Source organism: Gorilla gorilla, chromosome 9 (assembly GCF_029281585.2).
Source record: "Gorilla gorilla gorilla isolate KB3781 chromosome 9, NHGRI_mGorGor1-v2.1_pri, whole genome shotgun sequence".
Classification (NCBI taxonomy): Eukaryota; Metazoa; Chordata; class Mammalia; order Primates; family Hominidae; genus Gorilla; species Gorilla gorilla.
Genome location: NC_073233.2, coordinates 38,004,439 through 38,028,885, shown reverse-complemented (window position 1 = coordinate 38,028,885; position 24,447 = coordinate 38,004,439). Strand labels below are relative to the sequence as shown.

Here is a 24,447-nt window from a genome sequence, read left to right as displayed (position 1 = left end):
TACTTTTGTTTTTCATATGGATCATACGGATACCAGTTTGACTGAGTACTATTTATTGAAAAGCACATCCTTCCCCATCTGCACTAGTGTTATTTTTGGCATAAGTCACAGGTGATCATATACGTATGGGTCTGTTTCTGGACTCTTTTCTGTCCTGTTTGGTTACAATGATCTGTCCTTGTGTCAATACCACAAATGTTGATATAGGGTAGTCCTCCTACATTGCTATGTATAAATATTATTTTTTGGGGCTGGGTGCTGTGGCTCATGCCTTTAATCCCAGCACTTTGGGAGGCCGAGATAAGTGCATCACTTGAGGTCAGGAGTTCGAGACCAGCCTGGCCAACATGGTGAAACCCCATCTCTAGTAAAAATACAAAAATTACCCAGGGGTGGTGGCATACATCTGTAATTTCAGCTACTTGGGAGGCTGAGGCAGGAGAATCACTTGAATCCCCAAGGTGGAGGTTGCAGTGAGCCAAGATTGATCCACTGCACTCCGGCCTGGGTGACAAAGGGAGATTCTGGTTTTTTTTTTAGATTATCTTTTTGGTCCTTTGCATTTTTTTATTTAACAAAAATTTATGCTGGGATTTTTATAGGGACTGCATTGAATATAAACATAAACTCTGGAAGAAGTGACATACCAATTTATATTTGTAGTAGCTTTAGTTAGACTTTCAAAGTTGTATAGGATCATAGCAGTTCTTAATTGGGTAGGACTGCACAGAGCATCGTTGAATGCCAGAATACCCTAGCCTCATGCATTAAATATTACTGACAATCACTGTAATAACCAAAACCATGTTGATATCCAAGAACTGAAAAAGTTCATCCAGTAATGTTTCTTTCCTATGGCTGAAGTCTGTAATTCCTATTATTCATTATTTAATAATCATTTACTTAGTATCTAATAAGTGATCTTTTCTACCTCTTATCAATTTTGACATTTATATCTAGCTAATTGAATTTATCCCATAGTACAGATGGAAGAAATCTCTTTAATTATTAAATTGTGAATTCTTTAAAATAGAAACAATGTCTTATTTTTGTATCTCTAGTACCCCCATACAGTAGGCTTTTAAACAGATGTTTAGCAAATTATCTTAATAGACCATAAAATAATTTTATTTCATCTAGAACATTAATCTTAAAATGCCCATGGCCTTGGAACCTGCAGAAATGATGATGGATTTAAATGTTCATGAAGGAAAATTTCACTGGTGTTTCACAAAATTTAGAAGAGCTTGAGCCTGTTTCATCTGTCCTAGAGTAAAATTCAAAATAATACACTCAATTTGCCAATTTGAAACTTCAACAGTATGGTAGTTTTAACACGGCTTTTAAATTATGTTTTTAAAAATGGAAACCTCATACTTTGAAGTGGTACAAAAAATTATAAACTAGAAAATTTTTCAAAAGCTATATGAAAATTAAAGAACTCCAAACTTTGTATTTTTAATCAAGCTTACACAAGACACCATAAAAGCTCCTAAAGAGTTGCACAGCAAAAATCTCAATGCTTACTTACAAGATATGCCATAGAAAGAAACTACACATTTGTGTGTAAAATAAGCTGTTCTAAAAATACATTACATGGCTAATGTTAATAAAATAGGATACAAAAATAGGAAGAAGAATGGTAACTAGCTAAGCTTGGGCTTTGTGGGGAGGAGAGGGAAGGTAAAGAAAAATAATTAAATAAATGTATGTAAATATACATAAAATATTTGGCTAGTACCAAATATACTGATTCAGTGAAATATTTTGGCACTATGGGTGAAATAAAGGCATAGAATATATACTTTCTGACCTCAAGAAACTTACAGTCAAATGGGCAAGGTGTCAAAATAAGTAATAATATAAATAGAAAGTGATGAGTACATAAATATTTGATAGTCCAAATGACTTTCAAGATGCAACTCAAATATCTTCCTTCTGTAGCTTTCCCTGAACAACTGCCTCATTATTAGTCTTTGTACAGTATTTTCATACCTAACTCTATTTTTGTATCAGTCAATTTCTATTATAGTTGTTTATATGTCAGTTTTCTCTACTAGACTATGAGCTCTTTATGGGTAGGAGTTGTGTTAATACATATTTGTATATTCACAAAAGGCCCGGCACATGGTAGTATTTCTTATACTTACTCAACTTGAGCTAATACAGTATCATACAAAATGTACAAAAATGAGAGAACTGAACAATGAATGCCAAGGTGCTAATTTTACAAATACAAAAAAAAGGTCAATTTATGATGCAACTGTCAGGCTAGGCTCAGGGAGCAGGTGAGATTTGAAGTCAACTCTGAATATGTATGTGAGATCTCAGCAGGGGCAAAGACAGTAAGCATCCTGGAAGTGTGACCGAAGTAGTGCTACCAGACTTACTGCTTCTGCACTTTTCTAACAATAGCAGCTAGTGAGGAAGGCAAATACATAAACAAGCACCTATGAGTCTTATTGATGGGCCACTAATATTACAGCCTTGAGTAATCTATGATTCTTCCTCCTCTTTCATCATTCAGATCCTGGCAAATATCAAGTACAGTATCAAGTACAGCTCTTCACTTAAATCTCTCTTAGATTTGTCAATAGCTTGGCTGAAACTGTTGCATAGTTGGATGGGACGCTGACATTACAGAAGCACTAAATCAACATCAGTATCTACTTACCTTTAGACTTGTTCTCTTTGAAATACAAAGCCCTAGGCCGGGCGCGGAAGCTCATGCCTGTAATTCCAGCACTTTGGGAGGCTGAGGCGGATGAATCACCTGAGGTCAGGAGTTCGAGACCAGCCTGGCCAACATGGTGGAACCCCGTCTCTACTAAAAATACAAAAATTAGCTGGGTGTGGTGGTGGGCACCTGTAATCCCAGCTACTAGGGAGGCTGAGGCGGGAGAATTGCTTGAACCCAGGAGGCGAGGTTGCCGTGAGCCGAGATCGTGCCACTGCACTCCAGCCTGGGCAACAAGAGTGAAACTCCAACTTAAAAAAAAAAAAAAAAAGGGAAAGAAATATAAAGCCCTATTTGTTCAAGCACCTATCAGTTTTCTTTTACATGCACCGTAACCATTTCCTCACTGATGTATCTTCTGTCCATCTTCTTCCAGATCATCAAAAACATTACTTTCCTTTTCAATCTTCTTCTAATTTGCCTTCAAACAGATGTAACATCTCTCTCCTTAAGTCTCACAGCATTTTATCCTTCTTTATTACACTTAGGATATTTTGCCCTGTATTGATTTTTGCACATCTATCTAATCTCTTCTACAACTGTATTCACTTTTCTGTTGGAAAAATGGTGTTTTATTTATTTGCTTTACACATAGCAGCTGTCTAATTTTCTGAACTGATTTAGACTAAGCATACTTTACTGTGATATGCATGTTTACAAACAATTCTATACGGTATGATGCAAAGCTTGGGCACGTAACAAATCAAACCCTGTTTTTGCTGCCCTTCCAGAAACCCCATTCACAACGCAGAACCAAGCCTAATTATACATGACTGTTAGATGAATTTAAAATGCTTTTCTCTGTTCAGCTTGAATATATATTTCAGAAGGAGAAAAGCCTGAAATCTTATTTCAGACCTATCCTCAATTCCCCTCATGATACAAAGTCAAATTTCAAAAAAAAAAAAAAAGATCTAAATATGTGAGTGTAAATTTTTACAAAAATAGAAGTTACCAAGTTGGTTAATTTCAACTGTTACTAATGAGTCGGGATATACTGACATTTATACGTTTCACCAAGAAAACTTAACCTCAGGTTAATAAAGGTATGATCACACTTTATCTTTTTTTGATACATCAGCTAATTCATACCTCAAAAATATTTAATTTGGGAATACCTGAGCTCCTCAGGATAAATTAATTATATTTTAAATTGAGTTTTTACAGTCCATAACAGAGTTTTATTTCAACATGATCGCTTTGCATTAAATAAAATGAGTCTACCTTAGAGTTCTTCCTTAACAATTTCATTACTAAACTCTGCAAAGAAGCTTTTCATGATGTAGGTTCATCTACTGTGCAGCCTATTGAACACAACATTAGAAGATTAAATACAACCTTCTCTATTGCATACAACATTTTCTAACACTCAAGGGCAGTGAATTTAAAGACAATTTAATTGTCAAACCGTTACTTCAAATGATATGTATGAAACAAATAAAACACATATGCTCTGATTCAGGCAGGGGTGAGTATATTGAACTTAGTGTTTTCCTTGCCCTTTGCTTCCTTCTTGCTTATACCCCTCCACAACCCCTATCCGAAACTCAAACCAGCAATTTCAGAGGATCTTCTGTGAAACCACTGGGGCCATAGCATTTTGCAAACCAATGCTCTAGGGGTAAATTTGTTTCAAAACCTAGTGATGCAGATGCAGAAATATTGTCATAAATATCATTTTAGCAACATGGGATTCTTGCCAGTTTCAAGATGTATTATATTTAACTCAATTCCTTCTGTATAATAAAGAACCAATAAGTGCTTAATTTTCTTCACAATGATGTTACAATAATAAAAAGTATGTTGGAGACTTCTGTTTTCCAGTCTTTCATGTAATGAACTTGGAAGGTGTCACTCCTGTCTCCACAAGCAAAAAGCTGAACAAACTGAAAAACCAACAAATCTTAGATCCATCAGATAATTGGGGTCACAGGGAAAACCACTGCCCTCTATGATTGTAGAAATGATAGGTAGATACAGAGAATCACAACTTACCCAAGTAAAAGCCTAGGAAAAAAAAATTCTCCACAGGGACCAATACCAAAAGAGTAGGAAAATCTAAACTGTAAAAGACAAACTGTTGGAAGCTCAGGGTGGACATTAGAGAGTACACAACTCCAGAGGGACCCAGCCCTAGGAATGAAAGACACAATACTGTCAAGATTTCAGTTCTTTCCAACTTGATCTATAAATTCAACGTAATCCAAATAAAAATCCAAGCAAGTTATTTTATGGATATTGGCAAACTGACTCTAAAGCTTATATGGAAAGGCAAAAGACCCATAATAGCCAACATGATACTGAAGAACAAAGTCGCAGGACTGAAACTACCTGTTATGGGCTGAATTGTGTCCCTTCAAAATTCATATGGTAAAGCCCTTACGCATAGTATCTCATAATGTAACCATATTTGGGTATGAGGTCTTTGAGGAGGAATTAAGTTAAAATGACGTCTTTAGGGTGTGTCCTAATCCAATATGACTGGTGTCCTTCTGAGAAAAAGAAACTTAAACTCAGACATGTGCAAGCACAGAGGGAAAACATAGGGAGAAACAGTCATCTACAAGCCAAGTAGAGAGGCCTCAGAAGAAATTAACCCTGCTGATATCTTGATTTTAGACTTCTGACCTCCAGAACTGTAAGAAAATAAAATTTCTATTGTTTAAGTCAGCCAGTGTGTGGTATTTATTGTGGTTGCACTAGCAAACTAATATACTGCCCGACTTCAAGATATAATATAAAGCTACCATAATCAAGACATGTGGTATAGTCTTGATTATGGTATATGTGGTACATGAATATAGATTATGGTATATGTGGTACATGAATATAGTCAACTGAACTTGAATATAGTTGCATGAATATAGTCAACAAACAAATGGCATATAAAATATACAAAGAACTTCTAAAATTCAACAATAACAGAAAAACCAACTTAATTTAAAAATGGGCAAAAGATGTGCATAGACAACTCACCAAAGAAGACAGATGGATGGCAAAAAAACATATAAAAAGAAGTTTCATATCATATGTCCAGAAAATTGCAAACTAAAACAATAATGAGATGCCACTCTCATTTTCTACATTTTAGAAAAATGGCTAAAATTCAAAAACACTGATAAAACCAAATGCTGACAAGGATGTGGAGCAACAGGAACTCTCATTCATTGCTGGTGGGAATTTAAAATGGTGTAGCTACTGTGGAAGTCAGTTTGCCAGTTTCTTGCAAAATGAAATATGCTCTTATACAATCTATCAATTACACTCCTTGATATTTACCCAATGAGTTGAAAACTTATGTCCACACAAAAACCTGCACATGGATGTTTATACCAGTAGCTTTCTTCATAATTGCCAAAACTTGGAAGCAACCAAGATGTTCTTTAGTAAGTGAACGAATAAACAAACTATGGTACACCCACACAATGCAATATTATTTAGCACTAAAAGAAATGAGTTATCAAGCCGGAGAAAGACATGGGAGAACATAAAATGCACACACACACATATATATATATACACACACACACACACACACACACATACACACACATATACATATATGTAAGCAATAAATAATAATTATTTATTAATTTTGAGACAGGGTCTTGATATGTCACCTAGGCTGGAGTGCAGTGGTGTGCGACCATGGTTCTCTGCAACCTTGACCTTTTAGGCTCAAGTGATCCTCTCACCTCAGACTCCTGAGTAGCTGGGACCACAGCTGCACACCACCATACCTGGCTAATTTTTAAAATTTTTTGCAGAGACAGGGGTCTCATTTTGTGGTCCAGGTTGGTCTCAAACTCCTGGCTTCAATCAATCCTCCCATCTCAGCCTCCCAAAGTGCTGGGATTATAGGCATGAGCCACTGTACCTGGCCTTAAATGCATATTGCTAAGGGAAAAAAGCCAATATGAAGAAGCTACAATCTACGTAATTACATGGCATTGTGAAAAAGGCAAAATTGTTTATTGAAACAGTAAAAAGATCAATAGTTGTCAGACATTGGGGGAGGGAGGAAAGAAGGGGGAGAGAAAGATGAATAGGTAGAGAACAGGGGATTTTTAGGAAAGTTTCACAATTCCATATGATACTGTGATGGGAATACACGTCATTATACATTTGTCAAGATCCACAGAATGTCAAAACAGAGTGAATCTTAGTATAAAGTATGGACTTCAGTCAATAATAATGTATCAATTCTGGCTCACCAATTGTAACAAATATTCCACTCTAATGCAAGATGTTAATAATAGGGGAAACTGAGGAATGAGTGTGGATGGGTATATGAGAACTCTATATTTTCAATTTTTCTGTAAGCCTTTTAAAAACTCTTTAAAAAGTCTATTAACAGTTTGCATCAATGTTAAGTATTTCATTCCATTCTTGTTTTTTTAAATCACATTGGCATAACCTAAAGACCTATTTTTGTAGATTATAATCAACTACCATAACCATGAAAAAACTTGGAGTATTTTCTAAATTTCAATGTACTACATAATATAAAGCAGAGGTCTTAAAACTGGAAAATGCATCCCCTTTGGGTTTTACAAAGACTTTCCAATAGCTACGTGGGCGTGGGCAGTTTCAAAATAATTCGATTTTGAGATCCTCAGTTTCCATAGTTATTCTCTACTAAAATTAATCTGCTTGAAAATGTACCTACAGTCTGCAAGTTCTCCTTTCCCATTTAATTGAAGTTGGCAAAAGAAGGCATAGCTCTCACCCACCCTGGACCTTGGTGTGCGTTACATTGCTCCTAAGGGAGAGTCCCATAATTGCAAAACAGACAAACTAAAGGGGATTGCATTTTGCTTCATGATGACCATGGGACACACTCATGGCAACAGAAAGTGAGGAGATTGTCCTGGAAACTGTTTAATTAGAATTTAAAAATGAAGTCGGACTTCGTTCTCATTAATTTGACAATGATTGCCAATTAGACTATATTACAAACCTTTTCTACTAATTGAATGAGCTAAGCCTATACTGCATGATTTGGATGAAAATATATTAAAGCATATATTGGTCAGAAATTATACCCTTTGTCACTATTTGAACATATAATAGAAAATTTTATATCAACTTAAAAATGTGTGAGGAGGTACATGGTTTTAAAAAATGATGTAAATATAAATAAAAATATTGATAATTGAATGAAACTTGCTAAACTTGGCCATAACCCAAAAGCTACAAAGAGGGCTTGGCCTTTGGAGTCTCTTACAGGCTTGAATTGGAGCTTAGCCATTCATTTGATACATGATTTTGGGCCAATGACTTAACCTCTCTAAGCCTCTTTATCTCTCTGAGAACTAGCTGTGGGGATTAAATAATACCAGCAAAGTGCCTATACAGTGTCTAACACTTAGTACCTACTAAATAATAGCAATAAATGATATTATTTCAACTAGTATAAGCTTCCTAATTGATTCATTCTTGTATACAATTTAAATAGGGAAGAAGACAGGAAACAATTTGAGAGAAACTGAGACATACAAACTTCTTTTTTTGAGCACCTTATCGTATGTAAGATACTGTTCTAAACAGAATGGAATGTACAAAAATCCTTGTTCTTGTGAAACCTACATCCTAGTACAGGAAGATGGAAAGTGAACATAATAGATATGAAAATTATACAGCATATTAGAAGGTGGTGAGTGCTATGGGAAAACATGAAGCAGATTAAGAGTGATTGGCAATGGCAGAATAGGAATAGATTGCTATTTGGAAAAGAAGAGTCAGGAAACCCTCATTAAGAAGGTGATATATGAACAAATATTTGAGGGCACTGAGGAAGTTAGCTATGAAAAGATCTGAAAGAATAACATTTCAGGCAAAGGAAACAGGCAGCAAAGGCCCTGAGGCTTACTGTGTTCAAGCCAGGAGGCCAGTGCGGCTAAAATGGAGCAAATGGTGGGAGAGGAATAAAAGATGAGGTCAGAGAGGAAAGGCAGCCAGGTCATGTAGGGTCTTGGTGGTCACTTAAGGACTTCTGAGTGAGATGAAGAATCAACACAGAGTCTGAGCAGTGAAATGACATGATCTGTCTCATGTTTTAAAAGAATCATCCTCTTGGCTACTGTATGAGAACAGACTGAAGGAGGTCAGGGTTAAAAGAAGAAATCTAGTTAGGAGGCTTGGACTGAGTGGTAGCATTGGAGGTGGTAAAAACTGTTTAAATTATGAATATATTTTAAAGCAAAGCCAACAGGATTTTCTGTCAGATTGAATGTTGGGTAAATAGTAATTGTTTTCTTCTATTTGAAGAGGGAAAAAAATCTTCCTATAAACACCTGAAAAAGATTGTATAACTACAGAGTTTTTAGAGGGAAGGGACTACTTTCATAACTTCCACAGTATAAGTATCTAAGATGTTAAGTGAGAACAGAAACCATGTATAGCATTTGCATTTCCCACAGTGCCTACATGATCACTTCAGCACTGTATATGCTTAATATATTTTTTAAAAAGATTAAATGTAGCTGGGCGCAGTGGCTCACACCTGTAATCCCAGCACTTTGGGAGGCCGAGGCAGGTGGATCACCTGAGGTCAGGAGTTCGAGACCACCTCAACATGGAGAAACCCTGTCTCTACCAAAAATACAAAATTAGCCAGGCGTGGTGGTACATGCCTGTAATCCCAGCTACTCGGGAGGCTGAGGCAGGAGAATTGCTTGAACCTGGGAGGCGGAGGTTGCAGTGAGCTGAGATCGCGCCATTGCACTCCAGCCTGGGCAACAAGAGTGAAACTCCGTCTCAAAAAAAAAAAAAAAGATTAAATGTATTAATTGTTATACTACACTCCCTCTCATGACTCTTGGGGGCAACAATTCTGCCCATTCAATCTGTCACAATCTCTTCCCTGCCCTGCTCTTAACTCTTCACTTCTGACAGTGATGATTTTTCCTACATGCTAAGAATGTATATGCTAAGGAAACCAGATAGAGAAATAACTGCCTTTTTGTAGTATTAGCAATAAAATAGAAAAAGAGGGCTACAGTGGTAACCAAGCATTTAGCTTCCATAATTTCCAAAGCTTTGTTACTGCCACGTTGTGTACAAACATGCGCACACGTTACAATCCAAGTGCTTTTTTTTTTAACTAGGTACTAGAAACCTGAATTAATGAAGACATTGCTACTGCTATTATATAAAGAGGTAACATTCAGTTTTGTTTTACTAATATGGACAGAATGTTAATTCAGTTCTTAAATGTAAATTCTTTCAGAAATCCTGAGCTTGAATAAGTTTAACTTTATGAGTGCCTTCAGGTTTGAGAGAAAAGCCATGCCCTAGCATGTTTTCATACAGCCCTTACGTGAAGACTGCAGCGTTGTAGGGAAGAGGTTTTTATCTCCATTTACTTCCAATCCTAAAATGTACAACTGGTAAAATGAAGAAAAATGGTTGGCAGGTCAAACTAAAATGGTAATTCTTTTCCCAGTTTTATAAATGAGACTTTCCTTTCCATATTAAATGTTTTAGCACAGCTTTCCAAATATACTCATTCTATAGACTTCTATTCAAATTAGTTGGAAATACATGTTTTCTTATTTTCTACCTTTTATTTAACAAAATGTGTCAACTGAAGACATGGTGATGACTGGTTGCATCACACTTCAAGGTTTTTCTATTAAGTGGCCAATGGCATGCAAGCAATTAAACACACCAATTTGGAAACAATCTTTTCCATATTTTGTTAGTGAAAAATGTGTCTCCAATGTTCTGGTGTGAATCTTTATTAAATAAAATTTTCTATAATGCTTACAATGTTTAAAATGTTCTGAAAGGTTTATGAAATAATATTCTATTAGATACTCTATTAAATAAAAATTTCAAGAGATTCCACACAGATTTTGTCTATTATTCACTTCCAATAGAAAACAATACCAATGATCCTAATTTCTCAAATGCCTGTAAACAGAGTTATGAATTGCTGATGTATTCTCCACGAAAGATACCTCCAAAGGTCATAATTTGGTTTGTTTTTATGGCCACACACTAAATTTCCTGTGGACCAAGGCAATCTTAAATAACCAGTTATATCTTAACAAGCAAGCAGTTCTCTAATATGGGCAATATTTTGAATGAATGTTTTATTATAATGAATAGCCCTTCTAAGAAATACTTCTTTATTTCCGTTAGAGTAACCATGAGCTAACTAGCATTTCATTAGATATCAAAAAAATCAAGAAGTAAATACTAGTGCATCATATTATATAGAAGAAATTCCAAACAAATTTAGCATGTTTAAACATAGATTACCAGGTGTTCTCTTTTAAATAATTCATATCTATAGCATATAAAGTTTTAACAATTAAAATTGTGGAGCTTATGATAGATAACTGATAATGGGACTATGATTTATGCACCAAAATTGTGGCAACTGAGATCTCATCAAAAACTACTGTCAGGCTCGGTGCAGTGGCTCATGCCTGTAATCCCAACATTTTGGGAGGCTGAGGGAGGAGGATTGCTTGAGGCCAGCAGTTCAAGACCAGTGTGGGCAACATAGCGAGACTCCATCTCTACAAAAAATAAAATTAGCAGGGTGTGGTGGCACTTGTCTGTAGTCATAGTTACTTGGGAGGATGAGGCAGGAGAATCATGTAGAGCCCAGGAATTTGAGGCTGCAGTGAGCTATGATGACACCACTGTACTGCAGCCTGGGTGACAGAGCAAGACACTGTCTCAAAAACAAACAAACAAAAACAAACAAAAAACAACCCACCAATGGCTCACGCCTGTAATCCCAGCACTTTGGGATTACAGGCAGGTGGATCACCTGAGGTCAGGAATTTGAGACCAGCCTGGCCAACATGGCGAAACCCCATCTCTACTAAAAATACAAAAATTAGCCGGACATGGTGGTGCACACCTGTAGTCCCAGCTACTCGGGAGGCTGAGGCTGGAGAATCACTTGAACCCAGAAGGCGGAGGTTGCAGTGAGCTGAGATCGTGCCACTGCACTCCAGCCTGGGTGACAGAGGGAGACTCCATTTCAAAAAAACAAAGACAAAAACAAAAAAAACCCACCAAAACCCAAAAACTACTGTCATCCCTTTATAGTTTTATTAATTTCCAAGTTTTACATTTCCACGTAAACTTAGAATACCATCAACTTAAACTTAGAATATCATCAACTTATATGGAAGTCATTTGGGTGAACTGTAGATGTGATAACTGTTTTACTGAATTATGACTTTCTTTTTTAAAAGATTACTTATTTTATTATTTTATTTTTTATTTTGAGACAGGGTCTCACTCTGTCACCCAGGCTGGAGTGCAGTGGCACAATCATGGCTCACCATAGCCTTGACCTCCCGGGCTCAGGTGATCCTACCTCAGCCTCGTGAGTAGCTAGGACTATAGGTGCCCACCACCACACCCAGCTAATTTTTGTATTTTTTGTAGAGATGGGGTTTTGCCATGTTGCCCAGACTAGTCTCAAATTCCTGGGCTCAAGTCATCCGCCCACGCCTTAGCCTCCCAAAGTGCTAGCATTACAGGTGGGAACCACCGTGCTTGGCTTGAATTATTACTTTCAATTCACATATGCTCAATAAAAATCGTATCTAAAAAGTTATATAGGTTTTTCACAGCACTGGAATAAATATCATCTCTAAGAAATGCCATTATAACAAAATCACCTCATAACAAAAGACTTCTAAGTCCTAAATGACCGCTCCATTTTTTAAAAAAGTAATAATCGTACAACTTCAATAAACAAAACAATTTGAATAGTTCTTACAAGCTTCTGCAACAGAGAAGACATTTATTGAATCATATAATAATAATACTCTGTATAGAGTGCAGTTATGCTAGCTCCATTGTCATAAATCACTTAAAATTGGGTCCAGATGGTAAGCTGGTAAAAGCCAGGGAGTGTCTTTACAGGGGGTCCAGAGGTTTTCCTACCCCTATTAGATATCAGGGTTGAAGAGCAGACTATTTAGTCATCAGCCTTGCTGCCCCAGACCCCTCATCGACCTTCTAAGCTCCCCCCAGAAAAACAAAAATGAACACTAAGCAGCCAAAAGCCAGTTCCTGCTTATAACAAAGTTCCTGATGGGAATAAGAGAACCGTAACACTGTAACAGACCTGGAGCTTGATGACCTATTTTAGCTGCTAGCAGCTAAACCTTAAGTCACATGGCTACTTCAGAGGTTCACAGAATTCTGTATGCAGCAGAGTCAGGCATGAAAAGTGCTTTTCACAGTCACTTGGCAAATAAGTCTTGTTGTTTATTTTCTACCTTGAGATGCTGCAGTCTTTACTCACCAGGGAGCTCAATGTGCCATTATAAAGGTTGTTGTGAGGATACATGTTTTGGTATCTGTGTCTAGTGGTCTGCCATCTAAATATTCATATGTATCTGTGAGGGCTATTAGATGCTAGGCTAGGCTAGATGAGGTTTTTGTTGTATGCCTTTCAGTCCAACTGGAAAAAAGTAGGAAAGTGGAAAAATACCTTGTTTATAAAGACATAAAATCTTACTTATGTCTCAATTTAGTAAGCTATTTATCTATAATGTCTCAAATCTCTGATATTATGTATAATGCATGATGTTTACTTTTAATGACTGATAATGTGTGATATTTTCTTTCAATAGTTTAAGTAATATGAAATAATCACATACTTCCCTTTGCAAACCTTAAATACTTTCTAATGGCACTAGGCTAGTTAAATCATTTTTGCTCTCAAGCTTGCCATGTCAAATGAGCTACAAAATTGATCTTTAAAGTTTTGTGCTCTAGTGTAAAGACACATTAACAATTTAACAATTTTTTTGGTCCAAAAAACTTCTAAGTGGATAGTTGTGATTCAATGTATAAATGTGTAAGCAAAGAAACCATTTTATGATTTATTTTATGGTTTTATTTTGAAAATTAGGCTGATGTGAAAGGAAACTAAGGCCCTTTAGTTTCTGTCTGAAATATTTAATTATAAGCACTATACAGTTGAAAGGCATCCTAAATTAGGTATTACCTTACCTCTATTTACTTTTATATAATTATTCTGATGAACGATGTAATTACAGCATTACACAAAATAACTAACCCACTTTTTTTAATGTTTCCTAACTGATAAACACATTATATTACATATAGATTAAGGCAATAAATCTCCAACTAAAACAGCTAACAGTAAATAAAAAGTAGGAACTATAATTCCTATTTCTTGGTTAGAAAAAAATAACCTTATGAAAAAGAATGACTTGGGGAAAATATTTTATAAATAAAATTTTAAGATATAATTATACTTTTCTAAAAAATATAAAAATGGTTATTTTAATACCCAATTTAGAGAACAAAATCTGAGAAACATGACTTTTGACACTGTGGGCAACGCAAAAGCCTCCCTTTGCTTGAAATTTTCACTTTGTATTATTGTGGAGTGTCATGGAGACAGAATCACAATGTGACATTTTTGTCCTCATCTTTGATGTCCCTAGCATAAAATTATTACTCTTACAGAAAGAAGGAGTCTCCTACTTGGAAAACAATGAGGTTTATTATGTAACAGTTAGAAGGGTAGCAGAGTGGCTGCAAATCTTCTAAAGGAATGGTAAAAGATGACAGGGACACAACACTTCGCAAACTGAATTTTAAACAATGATTCAAATTATCATAAAATAATTAATCATGTTTCAGTCAAGTGATAATAGATATAAATGTCAATTGACTAGGAACAATGAATATGTAAGCCCATGGGATATTACTATCCAGTGTTATCAAGATGTTATCAACTTGGCACCTCCCCTGAATTTGAAGGGTACATTTTAAATGCTCAGTTGGTTTGGCCTTAATTAGTCATCCTGATAGGTATCCATACTGAATCACTACCATATGTCTATAAAGGCAAGAGGAAGAGATAATATAGATTAGCTAAAAAATGCATTTAAATTCAAATCAAATTATTTGATAGGGTTTTAATGCATCAAGTAACAAACTCATCATTAAAAAGTCGAGTTTTGCATATGCCAAAGATTTAGAAGGAAGTCAGTATATTGGCAGGGAAGGATGAGTGGTGTGAAGAAGGAGCTAGCAAGATCTTCACTAAGAAGGAAAGACTGAGTTAGATGTTAAGGTATTTTTAAAAACAATTCTAGGTTGATATGGAGGCGTATCCCAAGCAGAAAGTATAAATCCTTAAGGACAATATATAGTTTGATAATTAGGGAAAATCTAAACAGTTTAGTTTGGGTTTGGAGGACTGATTACTAATACCTTTCTCCATGAAACGGACAACCTAGACCCATATAAAGAGCGGGAATAATTAAACATGCAGTCAGGTATTTAGCAGAGTTAAACATTAGTTTTCCACTCATTCCACATATGTTTAATACGTATCTACTGTGTGCTAAATCCTGTGTAAGGTGCTGTGGGTGAATCACTGAGGAAGAAAAAGACAGTTTCTGCCACTAGTTTATGGTATGGTGAAGACAGACATCAAAGAAACATGAAATTAAAATAATGTTGTAGATGCTACAATAACTTATGAGTTACTCTGGGAGCACAGAGGTAGGCTATCTAACCTAGTCTTGAAGAATCAGAAAAATCATTTTAAAGGAAGTGACATCTAAGTGGAGGACTACATGAAGAGCAAGATTGATCTATTGCAGAAAAGGGGAGAGCATTTTTGGCATTTATAAAAGACGTGGGCCAGGCGCGGTGGCTCATGCCTGTAATCCCAGCACTTTGGGAGGCCGAGGCAGGCGGATGAGGTTAGGAGATCGAGACCATTCTGGCCAACATGGTGAAACCTGTCTCTACTAAAAATACAAAAAATTAGCTGGGCATGGTAGTCCCAGCTACTCGGGAGGCTGAGGCAGGAGAATCCCTTGAACCTGGGAGGCAGAGGTTGCAGTGAGCCGAGATCCCGCCACTGCACTCCAGCCTGGTGATGGAGCGAGACTCCATCTCAAAATAAAAATAAAAATAAAATAAAATAAAAATAAATAAAAGACATGGAAGTGACAGAAGAATGGGCCATTGAGACTGCAAGTGAGAGTAAAGCTGCAAGTCGAAGTTTGAGACAAGAGGTGAGGCTGGGGAGGCAGGCAGAGGCCAGATATTAAGGACATGTATTTTAATAAAAAGCATTGGACTAAATTAAAAATTCACCTAAAATACCTTCATAAATATTTACTAAATGAGTTAATAAACAGCTATGGTTGATCTCACCCTCACATAATTAGTCCTTGTAAGTTCAACTGACTCAGTATGTATATCAAAATAAGAAACAGCTTCATTCTAGGTGAGGAAATTAAAAATCTGACAGATTTCTTATTTTTCTCTCTATAGGGTTCTTACACACACACACACACACACACACACACACACACACACACACAGTACCAAAGGAAATTTCATTCCGATGTCTAAAGCAAAGAAGAGAATCACAGCTAGGTGTGGTGGCGAACACCTATAATTTCAGCTACTCAGGAGGCTGAGGCAGGAGGATTCCTTGAGCTCAGGAGTTTGAGTCAAGCCTGGGCAACATAGCCAGCTCTTGTCTCTTCGGGAAAAAAAAAAAAAAGAATTACAACACATTACTGGAAAATAATTATTCCTTTGTGATGTATGAAACAAATGACTTGAGTGTTGCCAATCATTTTATTAAAAATAGTGCTAATCTGTCACAGGAGCAGTGTAAAAAAGTAGTCTGAGGAATATAATAATTTTGCCTCATGTGATGGTGTTGAGGCATTTTTCAGGATAACTGTTTTTTGTCACTTAAAAAAATAAGATTCATCATATACCATGCTTAAGCATATACGTATATTAAAAAGTGTTGAAAAGAAACTTATATTAAAACCAAAACCAAAAAGCATAATTATTTAAATATTATACAAAACATCATTTTAATTTGCTTGTTTTCTAAGTTTAAAACAAATTCTGCTTTCCAAATAAAGCAATTACTGTTTTGGATAATCTCTATTCAATAATTACCATTTAAACTTTTTTGAATATTTACTATAAAGCAGTGTTATATGAATTCTTCTGATTAGAAAATAAATGCTTGTGGGAAAAATGGGAGCAATTTTATTTTAGAAATGATGCAGATGCACCCTATAATAAAAAAGTAGACTTAATGATCAGATAATTAGTTGGGAGGAGTAACGGAGTATGATAAGATGAATGGATCATAGATTTTATTGCCTAAGTTAAAATTTAGCACAAAATCCAGTCTGCGTAGCACGAGTCAGTGTATAAGTTAGACATTTTCATTTAACTGCTTTTGGCATAAAGAATATATATAGTTTACTAAGTTACTTTCATAGTACTCCCTCTTATTCAGAAATACATGTCACTAGATTATATTATGCAGTTCACCAGTAGAAGTTTTATAGTTGAAATTTTAAAAATGTGGAATTATATAAACTTCATTTTGACAGTTTTCTTCAGGATGCTTATTTTAGATGGTGTTACCTAAATCTTACATGGCTCACTGGTAACTATTAGTTAAAATAAAAATAACGTAGAAAACAATAAAATTAACGCAGATTAAGTTTGTTAAAAATAAATTATGTTACATCCAAAAATATAAGAATGTTTCACTCATTATACTAAGTAATCACTTCTGTGATGTCAGGAGATTAATTTCCATAAACTTCCAAAATAAAGTTGATGGTTATTTGACATTAGGTGCTTTAGAAAAACTTTGTGTAGAATGCAGTAGTGATTATACTGCTGTTTCATAAGATTATAGAAAATACTCCCTATACTAAAAGGAATCTTTCCAAGGGAATAATAAACTTTAATTAAAAGTAATGGATAATGAGAAATAAACTTATTAAGTGCTTGCTCCAATGATATAATAGACTCTATGGGCCAACCTTTTCAGGCCATCTAAACATTTTCAGGTAGGATCACATTTCAGCAAGCCAAGACAGATGCAAATAGATTGCATTTTATAATAAACTTATCTATATGTAGTCTATGATAAAGTATTTTAATATCCAAAAGCCTTTGTTTAAATAACCTCAATTTTTCCTTTTACAATTTGTCTGTTGCTCACTTGGTCCTCCATGCTGGTTGTAAAAACTAGCCTTACTATTAAATCCTCCACATATTAACACATTTTTGAAAATTACTTCAGATTTCTCTTTTTTCAGGGCATTAGTAAGTCTTTTAATCACTCTTTTTACATCATCTCAAAATGTTGATATTTCCTAATTCCAAAAGAGAGCCATTTTCACAAAAAAGATGAAAGGCAGTAAATAGTAAGTTAATTTTCTTAGGTAGCCATTTTTCTCTAGACTTTACATTTCTCTAGATAGTAAAAATGGTAATTAAGTCTACATAAGGAACCTTTTTTTTTTTTTTTTGAGACAGAATCTCACTCTGTCGTCCAGGCTGGAGTGCAGTGGCGCAATCTCGGCTCACTGCAATCTCCGCCTTCCAGGTTCAAGTGATTCTCCTGCCTCAGCCTCCTAAGTAGCTGGGACTACAGGCACACGCCACCACACCCGGCTAATTTTTGTATTTTTAGTAGAGACAGGGTTTCACCATGTTGGCCAGAATCGTCTCGATCTCCTGACCTCATGATCCACCCACCTTGGCCTCCCAAAGTGCTGGGATTACAGGCGTGAGCCACTGCACCCAGCCTACAAAAGGAATCTTTATTAAAACAATTAAAATGTTTTCCGCTATAGTGTTCAGCTTATTATTCTCTTCAAATCTATTTTTAAAAATATTTAAAGAATCTGAAGGATGGGTGTGGTGTCTCATGCCTGTAATCCCAACACTTTTCGAGGCTGAGATGGGAGGATCACCTGAGGTCAGGAGTTTAAGGCCAGCCTGTATAACATGGTGAAACCTTGTCTCTACTGAAAACACAAAAACTAGTCGGGTGTGGTTGCCCACTCCTGTAATCCCAGCTACTCGGGAGGCTGAGGCACGAGAATCGCTTGAACCCAGGAGGCAGAGGTTGCAGTGAGCCTAGATTGTGTCACTGTACTCCAGCCTGGGGGACAGAGTGAAACTCTGTCTCAAAAAAAAAAAAAAAAAAAGAATTTGAAACTTATTTTGAAAAACATTTTATGTTAAAGTGAGAGAATTAGGCTGGGAACCTTGGCTCACACTTGTAATCCCAGCACTTTGAGAGGCCTAGGCAGGTGCTCTGCTTGAGCCCAGGAGTTCAAGACCAGCCTGGGCAACATGGTGAAACCCTGTCTCTACAAAAAATAGAAAAATTAGCTGGGCATGGTGGCACATGCCTGTAGTCCCAGCTACTTGGGAGGCTGAGGAGGGAGGATCAATTGAGTCTGGGAGGTTGAGGCTACAGTGAGCCATGATTGCACCACTGTACTCCAGCCTGGGTGACACAGAATCTCTCAAAAAAAAAAAAAAAAAAAAAGGAAGAGAGATGATTAAACATTTTCATAATATAAAAATTTACTGAGATGTTTCAAGAACTGGTAAAAGTCAAATACTAATAGGAATCTTTGATATTTGATGATTATGGTATATCAATAATATAATATTTTAGAAAGCATAAATACTTTGAAAAATGACTTTATAGTTTTTAAACACACAGTGAAGCTAACCTATAGGAAGTACTTGTAATGGCAGAAAGTATTTACCAAACATATTTGTGTGAAAAAAGCTTTATAGTACAGAAGGAATACTACTGAAAATTAAAAATACTAGAGAGAGAGAGCGAGAGGGAGAGAGACTTCCCTTTTGCTACAGGCATAGTTTAAGTCTTGTGTCACAAATAAAAGGATCCTCCCTAGCATATGGAGTAGTTGCCATGTCCTCCCAGGGATGGTCTGTAGCTATGTTCACCTCAGGCTCATCAAGAAGAGGTAAACTGTCAAGTATAATTTCAGTCATAGGGTGGTTTGGTTGAGACAGATTAGTGGTATGCAATCATGATAGACAGTTTATCCCAGCTCCAAACTGCCGCTTGGGAAATCTTGAACTCAAATGAACAGAGACTCAGTCACTATTAGTGTCAAAAAGGTATACAGAGACAAAATTTGGTTGGCAGCATGAAAGATGAATCAAGGCAAAAAAGTGACCAATTGCATGTTCAAAATCGAAATTGAGATGCATACTACAGTTTGGAAATACTTTAAATACCAGAAAAGTCACACATTATTAATTGCTCATTGATTAATATTTAAAACATGTTTCTGTAATGTATTTTCAAAGAGACAATAAAATTACATGTATTTTCTTACTTCAAAACCTTTATTCTCAAGGTGATGCATAGTAAGGAGTACCCTTTTAGATACAGGAGTAAGATAGCAAAATGTTTTTTAAAAATTTGTTTAATTTTTAGTATCTTTCCTTCAGCTGCATATTTCCAGAAATAAGACTTTTTAGAAGAAGAATTTAGTTTTATGGGACTATTTTAATATTCAACTGTCTTACAGTTTGATGACTTTCTCAGGAAGAAATCAGGTTATAATAAAAGCATGAATTTAAAATGTGGAAGAACCTAATCTAAATAACTTTCCAAATATTTTCTAAACACTGAAAAATATATATTTATAAATTGTAAAATACATTATTCTATTAGCAAACACAAACTTTGGTATCTTTAAATCAGACTCCCCCCCAACCAAATATCCACAAAAAGAATGTCCTCAAGTGTCAATGCCTGAAGTGATACGCTCTGACAAATCTAACAGCTCTTTCTGTGTCATTCCTAATGCACTTGTCACTCAGTATTATCCATCCTCATTAATGACAATGGGAAAGTTTATCTTGGGAACACGTTTTAAATCATCTACTCTTTACAATGGGACCATGAAATCTCTTACAAAACATGAGGCGGGAACTACTCTGACAACAAAACCCCTTCCTGGCAGCTTTATTCTTAATTCCTGTTCAAGGAGTAATCTGTTTATTATAAAATCATACAGAACAATATATTAAACAGAATTTGAAACAAGAATAGCTAGTGTGATTTTCAAGCTTACAAGTATTTTTACAACATTTTTATTAGGCTGAAAACACTACATTGAGTTCTTTTTGTGTGATTTCATGCAATCTTCTATTCTATTCTACATTGTAAACACCTTTGAAAAGAAGTTTTGTTTTACATAATTTAAAAATAATTTTCAAATGGTAAGGACACTGGTGTTCATATAATTATTTTAAAATATAATAACTTACATTAGCTTAAATAAAAGCAATTATTAAGCAAAAATGTGCTCGTGTTTAAATTTCCTAACCAAAATGCCAAAATATTCCAACTACAGCATCCTATAGCTTAAAAATAATCTTACCAGGACCAACATTACTTTTAATAATATATTCACACTTTAAACTTCAGTAAGATCTCATTTACTTGTCTAAGAAATTCCTACATTAAAAAAATGCATATAAGCAAGCAAGACTTCATAGCACCCGCTTAAACTTACTGTTTTAATTTGACTATCAATTATAGACACTGGATAGTGTGGCTAATGAACAGTTAAACTTTTTGAGTACACTTCTGCTAATAAAATCAATATATCCTTACGCCCAATATAGAAATGTATCCTTATGCCTCTCAATATTCAGTTATCAAAAGTTTAATGTTACATTTTGATTAATTTACTGTATAATAAAAAAATCTTAAGTAGATTATAATAAAAAACTATCACATTTAAAGTTGATTTTATAACTTTTAATAATCTGAAGTCATCTGTGTATTCAAACATGCTACAAATGAAAACACTGAATTTTAATATTTAAATTGTATGAAGCTACAATTCATAAAGGATTTTAATTTCAGAATTCAAAACTTTTAACATTTCTAGTTAATGCTTTATTTTAAAAAAGGTTTCTTTAAAAGATGTTGTGCTTAAGGTTCTAAGTTAAATGTACAATAAACACCATAAAATGGTTAAATTTATAATGTTTTATAAAAGAAATATAAATCTAATGAAAACTAATATATATTTATACATTACAATTGTTTCTCATATATTAGGTATTTATTATCGATCCGGTAACATTGTATAGAAAATAGCAATTTATCTGTGGCTTCAGAAAGCTGAATTAGTACTAATGGTTAAGAGGTTGCTTTAGCATTTGAAAGAATCTGGTAGAGACTGAAATGAGGTGCCTCTAAGAAAGTGAGTTCCACATGATTACAGAGAGGCTGGATGAGAAAATATGTGCACACAATGAGAAGCTGGCTTTGAAGCACTTTAAGCTCCCTTCCAATTTTAACCTTTTATGAAATCTAGGTATTTTCTCAGAGAGACATTAATGCAGACTGTTTGAAAAATCTAGGTATTTTGTCAAAGACATTGCATAAATTCTACAAGTGCAAATTACACAGCAAATGACTGTGTTATTTTTCAAGTAAAGCTTAATTTTAAGAGTATAAATAATTATCACCAAATTGACAATTCTCTCAGTAAATTTTCTTTAAAGTATGCGGCTCTTTAAAGTAGGGGTTCTTCTTTACAGAAAATTTTCTTTGTAAATGACGAGACAGAAAATATCTTTGGCTTCGCAGGTCGTAAGATCTCAACTTAGTGATGCACTGTGAAAACAGCCATAGACAAAATGATAGGAATGGCTGTTACAATAAAATGTATTAAAACAACAACAACAACAACAACATGGAGCTGGATTTGGCCCATGGGCCATAGTTTGCTAATCACATGTTCTATTGCAACAGGGGCATAGTTGCTTTAATATTGCCCTTTATTTACCCACTTTTATGTGGACAAAAGCTTAAGAACATTTCCAATGAAATGACTGGAATGTTATAATAATTGAATGCTAAAGAAATTGCTCATGTTTATAGTACTATTAAGACTAGATCACATTTCCAAAATATCTTTACATGTACTTTTTTTGTTTTTGACTGAATTACACATTAAGTCAATAACATATCTTAATGAAATGCATTCAGTTATAAATCACACACTGTAAAGCTTTTCTCCTACATATAATTGTCCTTAATTTAAATTTCTGTTTGGATCAGAATGGTTTCTCAGGAAAAAATTCTGAACAAGCCAAACTGAAGAACCAGATTGGAATTTGTCAGCTTCAAGTGTATAATAAAGAGGTCAATAGGATGATTCTTCAATAAGGATTAGTCCTAGATTCTGTTATGGAAGTGATATCAGTTACTTTACTGATAATGTGTATTTAAATAAAATTGTAGAATATCCAAAATGTGTTAAAATTCCATTTTACATAATTATTTCATCTGTAACTCATAAGTCTCATGAACTGTTTTCAACAATAACAGCTCATTATCTTATCAGCTGATATTTTTTGAAGGTTGTTTTACTTATGTAAAACCTTAGAAATATATTAAGCATCTAAAGAAAACTGTATTCACACTATCAAACTATTCCGTATAATCTGAAATGAGTTTTTTTAACGGTCACACCCTCTTACATGTTTTGAGCAATATCAAGAGGACATTCATTCATTTATCCATTCATGCAATATTTGACGAGCACTTACATGATCAGGCAATGAACTAGGAAAGGGAGATACAATGATGAATAAAAATACCTACGTTTATAACACCTATGCTCTAAAAGAATGACATTTCCCAAAGTTTGATACTTTATAAAAGAAATGCATGATGTTTTCTGTGTACTAAAGTATGGCAAAACAAAACAAAACAGTGCAGAATGGATATTCAAGAACTAAATAAAAGCAGACAAGATTACTTGAAATAGTGCTCTTCTTGGCTACTTACTTCATGATTGGCCTTTGGCCTTAGTATTTTTATACACCAATCAGTCCTACAGGTTTTTAAAGGTTAATTTATCATTATTTGCTTCTTGATTCAAACCCATTGTTAAATTACTTTTGTTAATCCTAGAAGGTACTGTTTGACATTGACTAGAAATTTCATTTTTTTGATAGTACACAGCAATAAAAAATATTAAGGGGGTGTGTGTATGGTTGCTGTGTCTGAATATGCAAGTATAGAGAGAAGAATCTAGAAAGTGTTGAACAAATGTATTTCATTATATTTTTAAAATTTCTTTGAGATTAAAAAATGACTTGTATCTCACAAATATACATACATAACATGTAAAATCTAAGTGTATTAAAATTGTTGAAAGAAAATATTTTCTTTGTATTTAGTACAGATCATTATTAATTCATTCAGAATAGATCATTACTAATACTTTATCTGGACCACCATTTTTTTCTAAGACTTATTGAAAAGGCTATGAAATATAATTAAAACAAATCACTATCTAGTTGGATTCCTTTTTCATACTTATGCATGACAAATTTTGAATCTCAATGCAGAAAAGATACACTGTATAAATCCCAACTACTTTGAAACATGCTAGTTTTATGGTAAAGGAGAGTTGAACACTATCACTGTGTTGTGTTTTGCTACACTTAAATATGGTTCATATGTTAAAAAAAAACAAGTACATATGTGTATACATATGTGTAAGCAATTTTCCCTTAAAAGCTGTAACTATGTATTTTAATCATTTTCTATTATTATTTATATCAAGTATATAGTCCTATTGCATTTGGTTTTGGTCAACATTTTAGCATTTTGTTTGTAAAAATATTGATAAGCTACTTTGTGCTAGCCTTTTCTTTGCCTACTGACTACAAGATAAGTTGACCCATTTATTTACAGGATCAACAAGGGCAATCCATTTCATGCTATAGCACTGACCCTTCACAAAGATCTTGTAAATGAGTAGCCTATTACAATATGTACAAGTGACCTTTAATTGCACCAAGAAGCTTTT

At 34.7% G+C, this 24,447-nt stretch overlaps 1 protein-coding gene and 1 pseudogene across 6 annotated transcripts in view; both read right to left on the bottom strand.

Annotated features, from left to right (window-relative positions):
• Positions 1 to 24,447, bottom strand: part of ELP4 (elongator acetyltransferase complex subunit 4) — a 274,197-nt gene that overhangs the window by 99,031 nt on the left and 150,719 nt on the right. Inside the window, exon 10 of one of the 6 annotated variants that reach the window (XM_055356454.2) lies at positions 20,257 to 22,238. The exons of 4 other annotated variants lie outside the window; for them this stretch is intronic. In XM_055356454.2, the coding sequence (XP_055212429.2) occupies positions 22,107 to 22,238 (132 nt within the window). In that variant the 3' untranslated portion in view covers positions 20,257 to 22,106. Of the gene's footprint in view, positions 1 to 20,256; positions 22,239 to 24,447 lie in introns of those variants that run through there. One more of the 6 variants, XM_055356453.2, reaches the window with a different exon arrangement.
• On the bottom strand, positions 29 to 7,746 carry LOC134759333 (putative uncharacterized protein encoded by LINC00269; annotated as a pseudogene).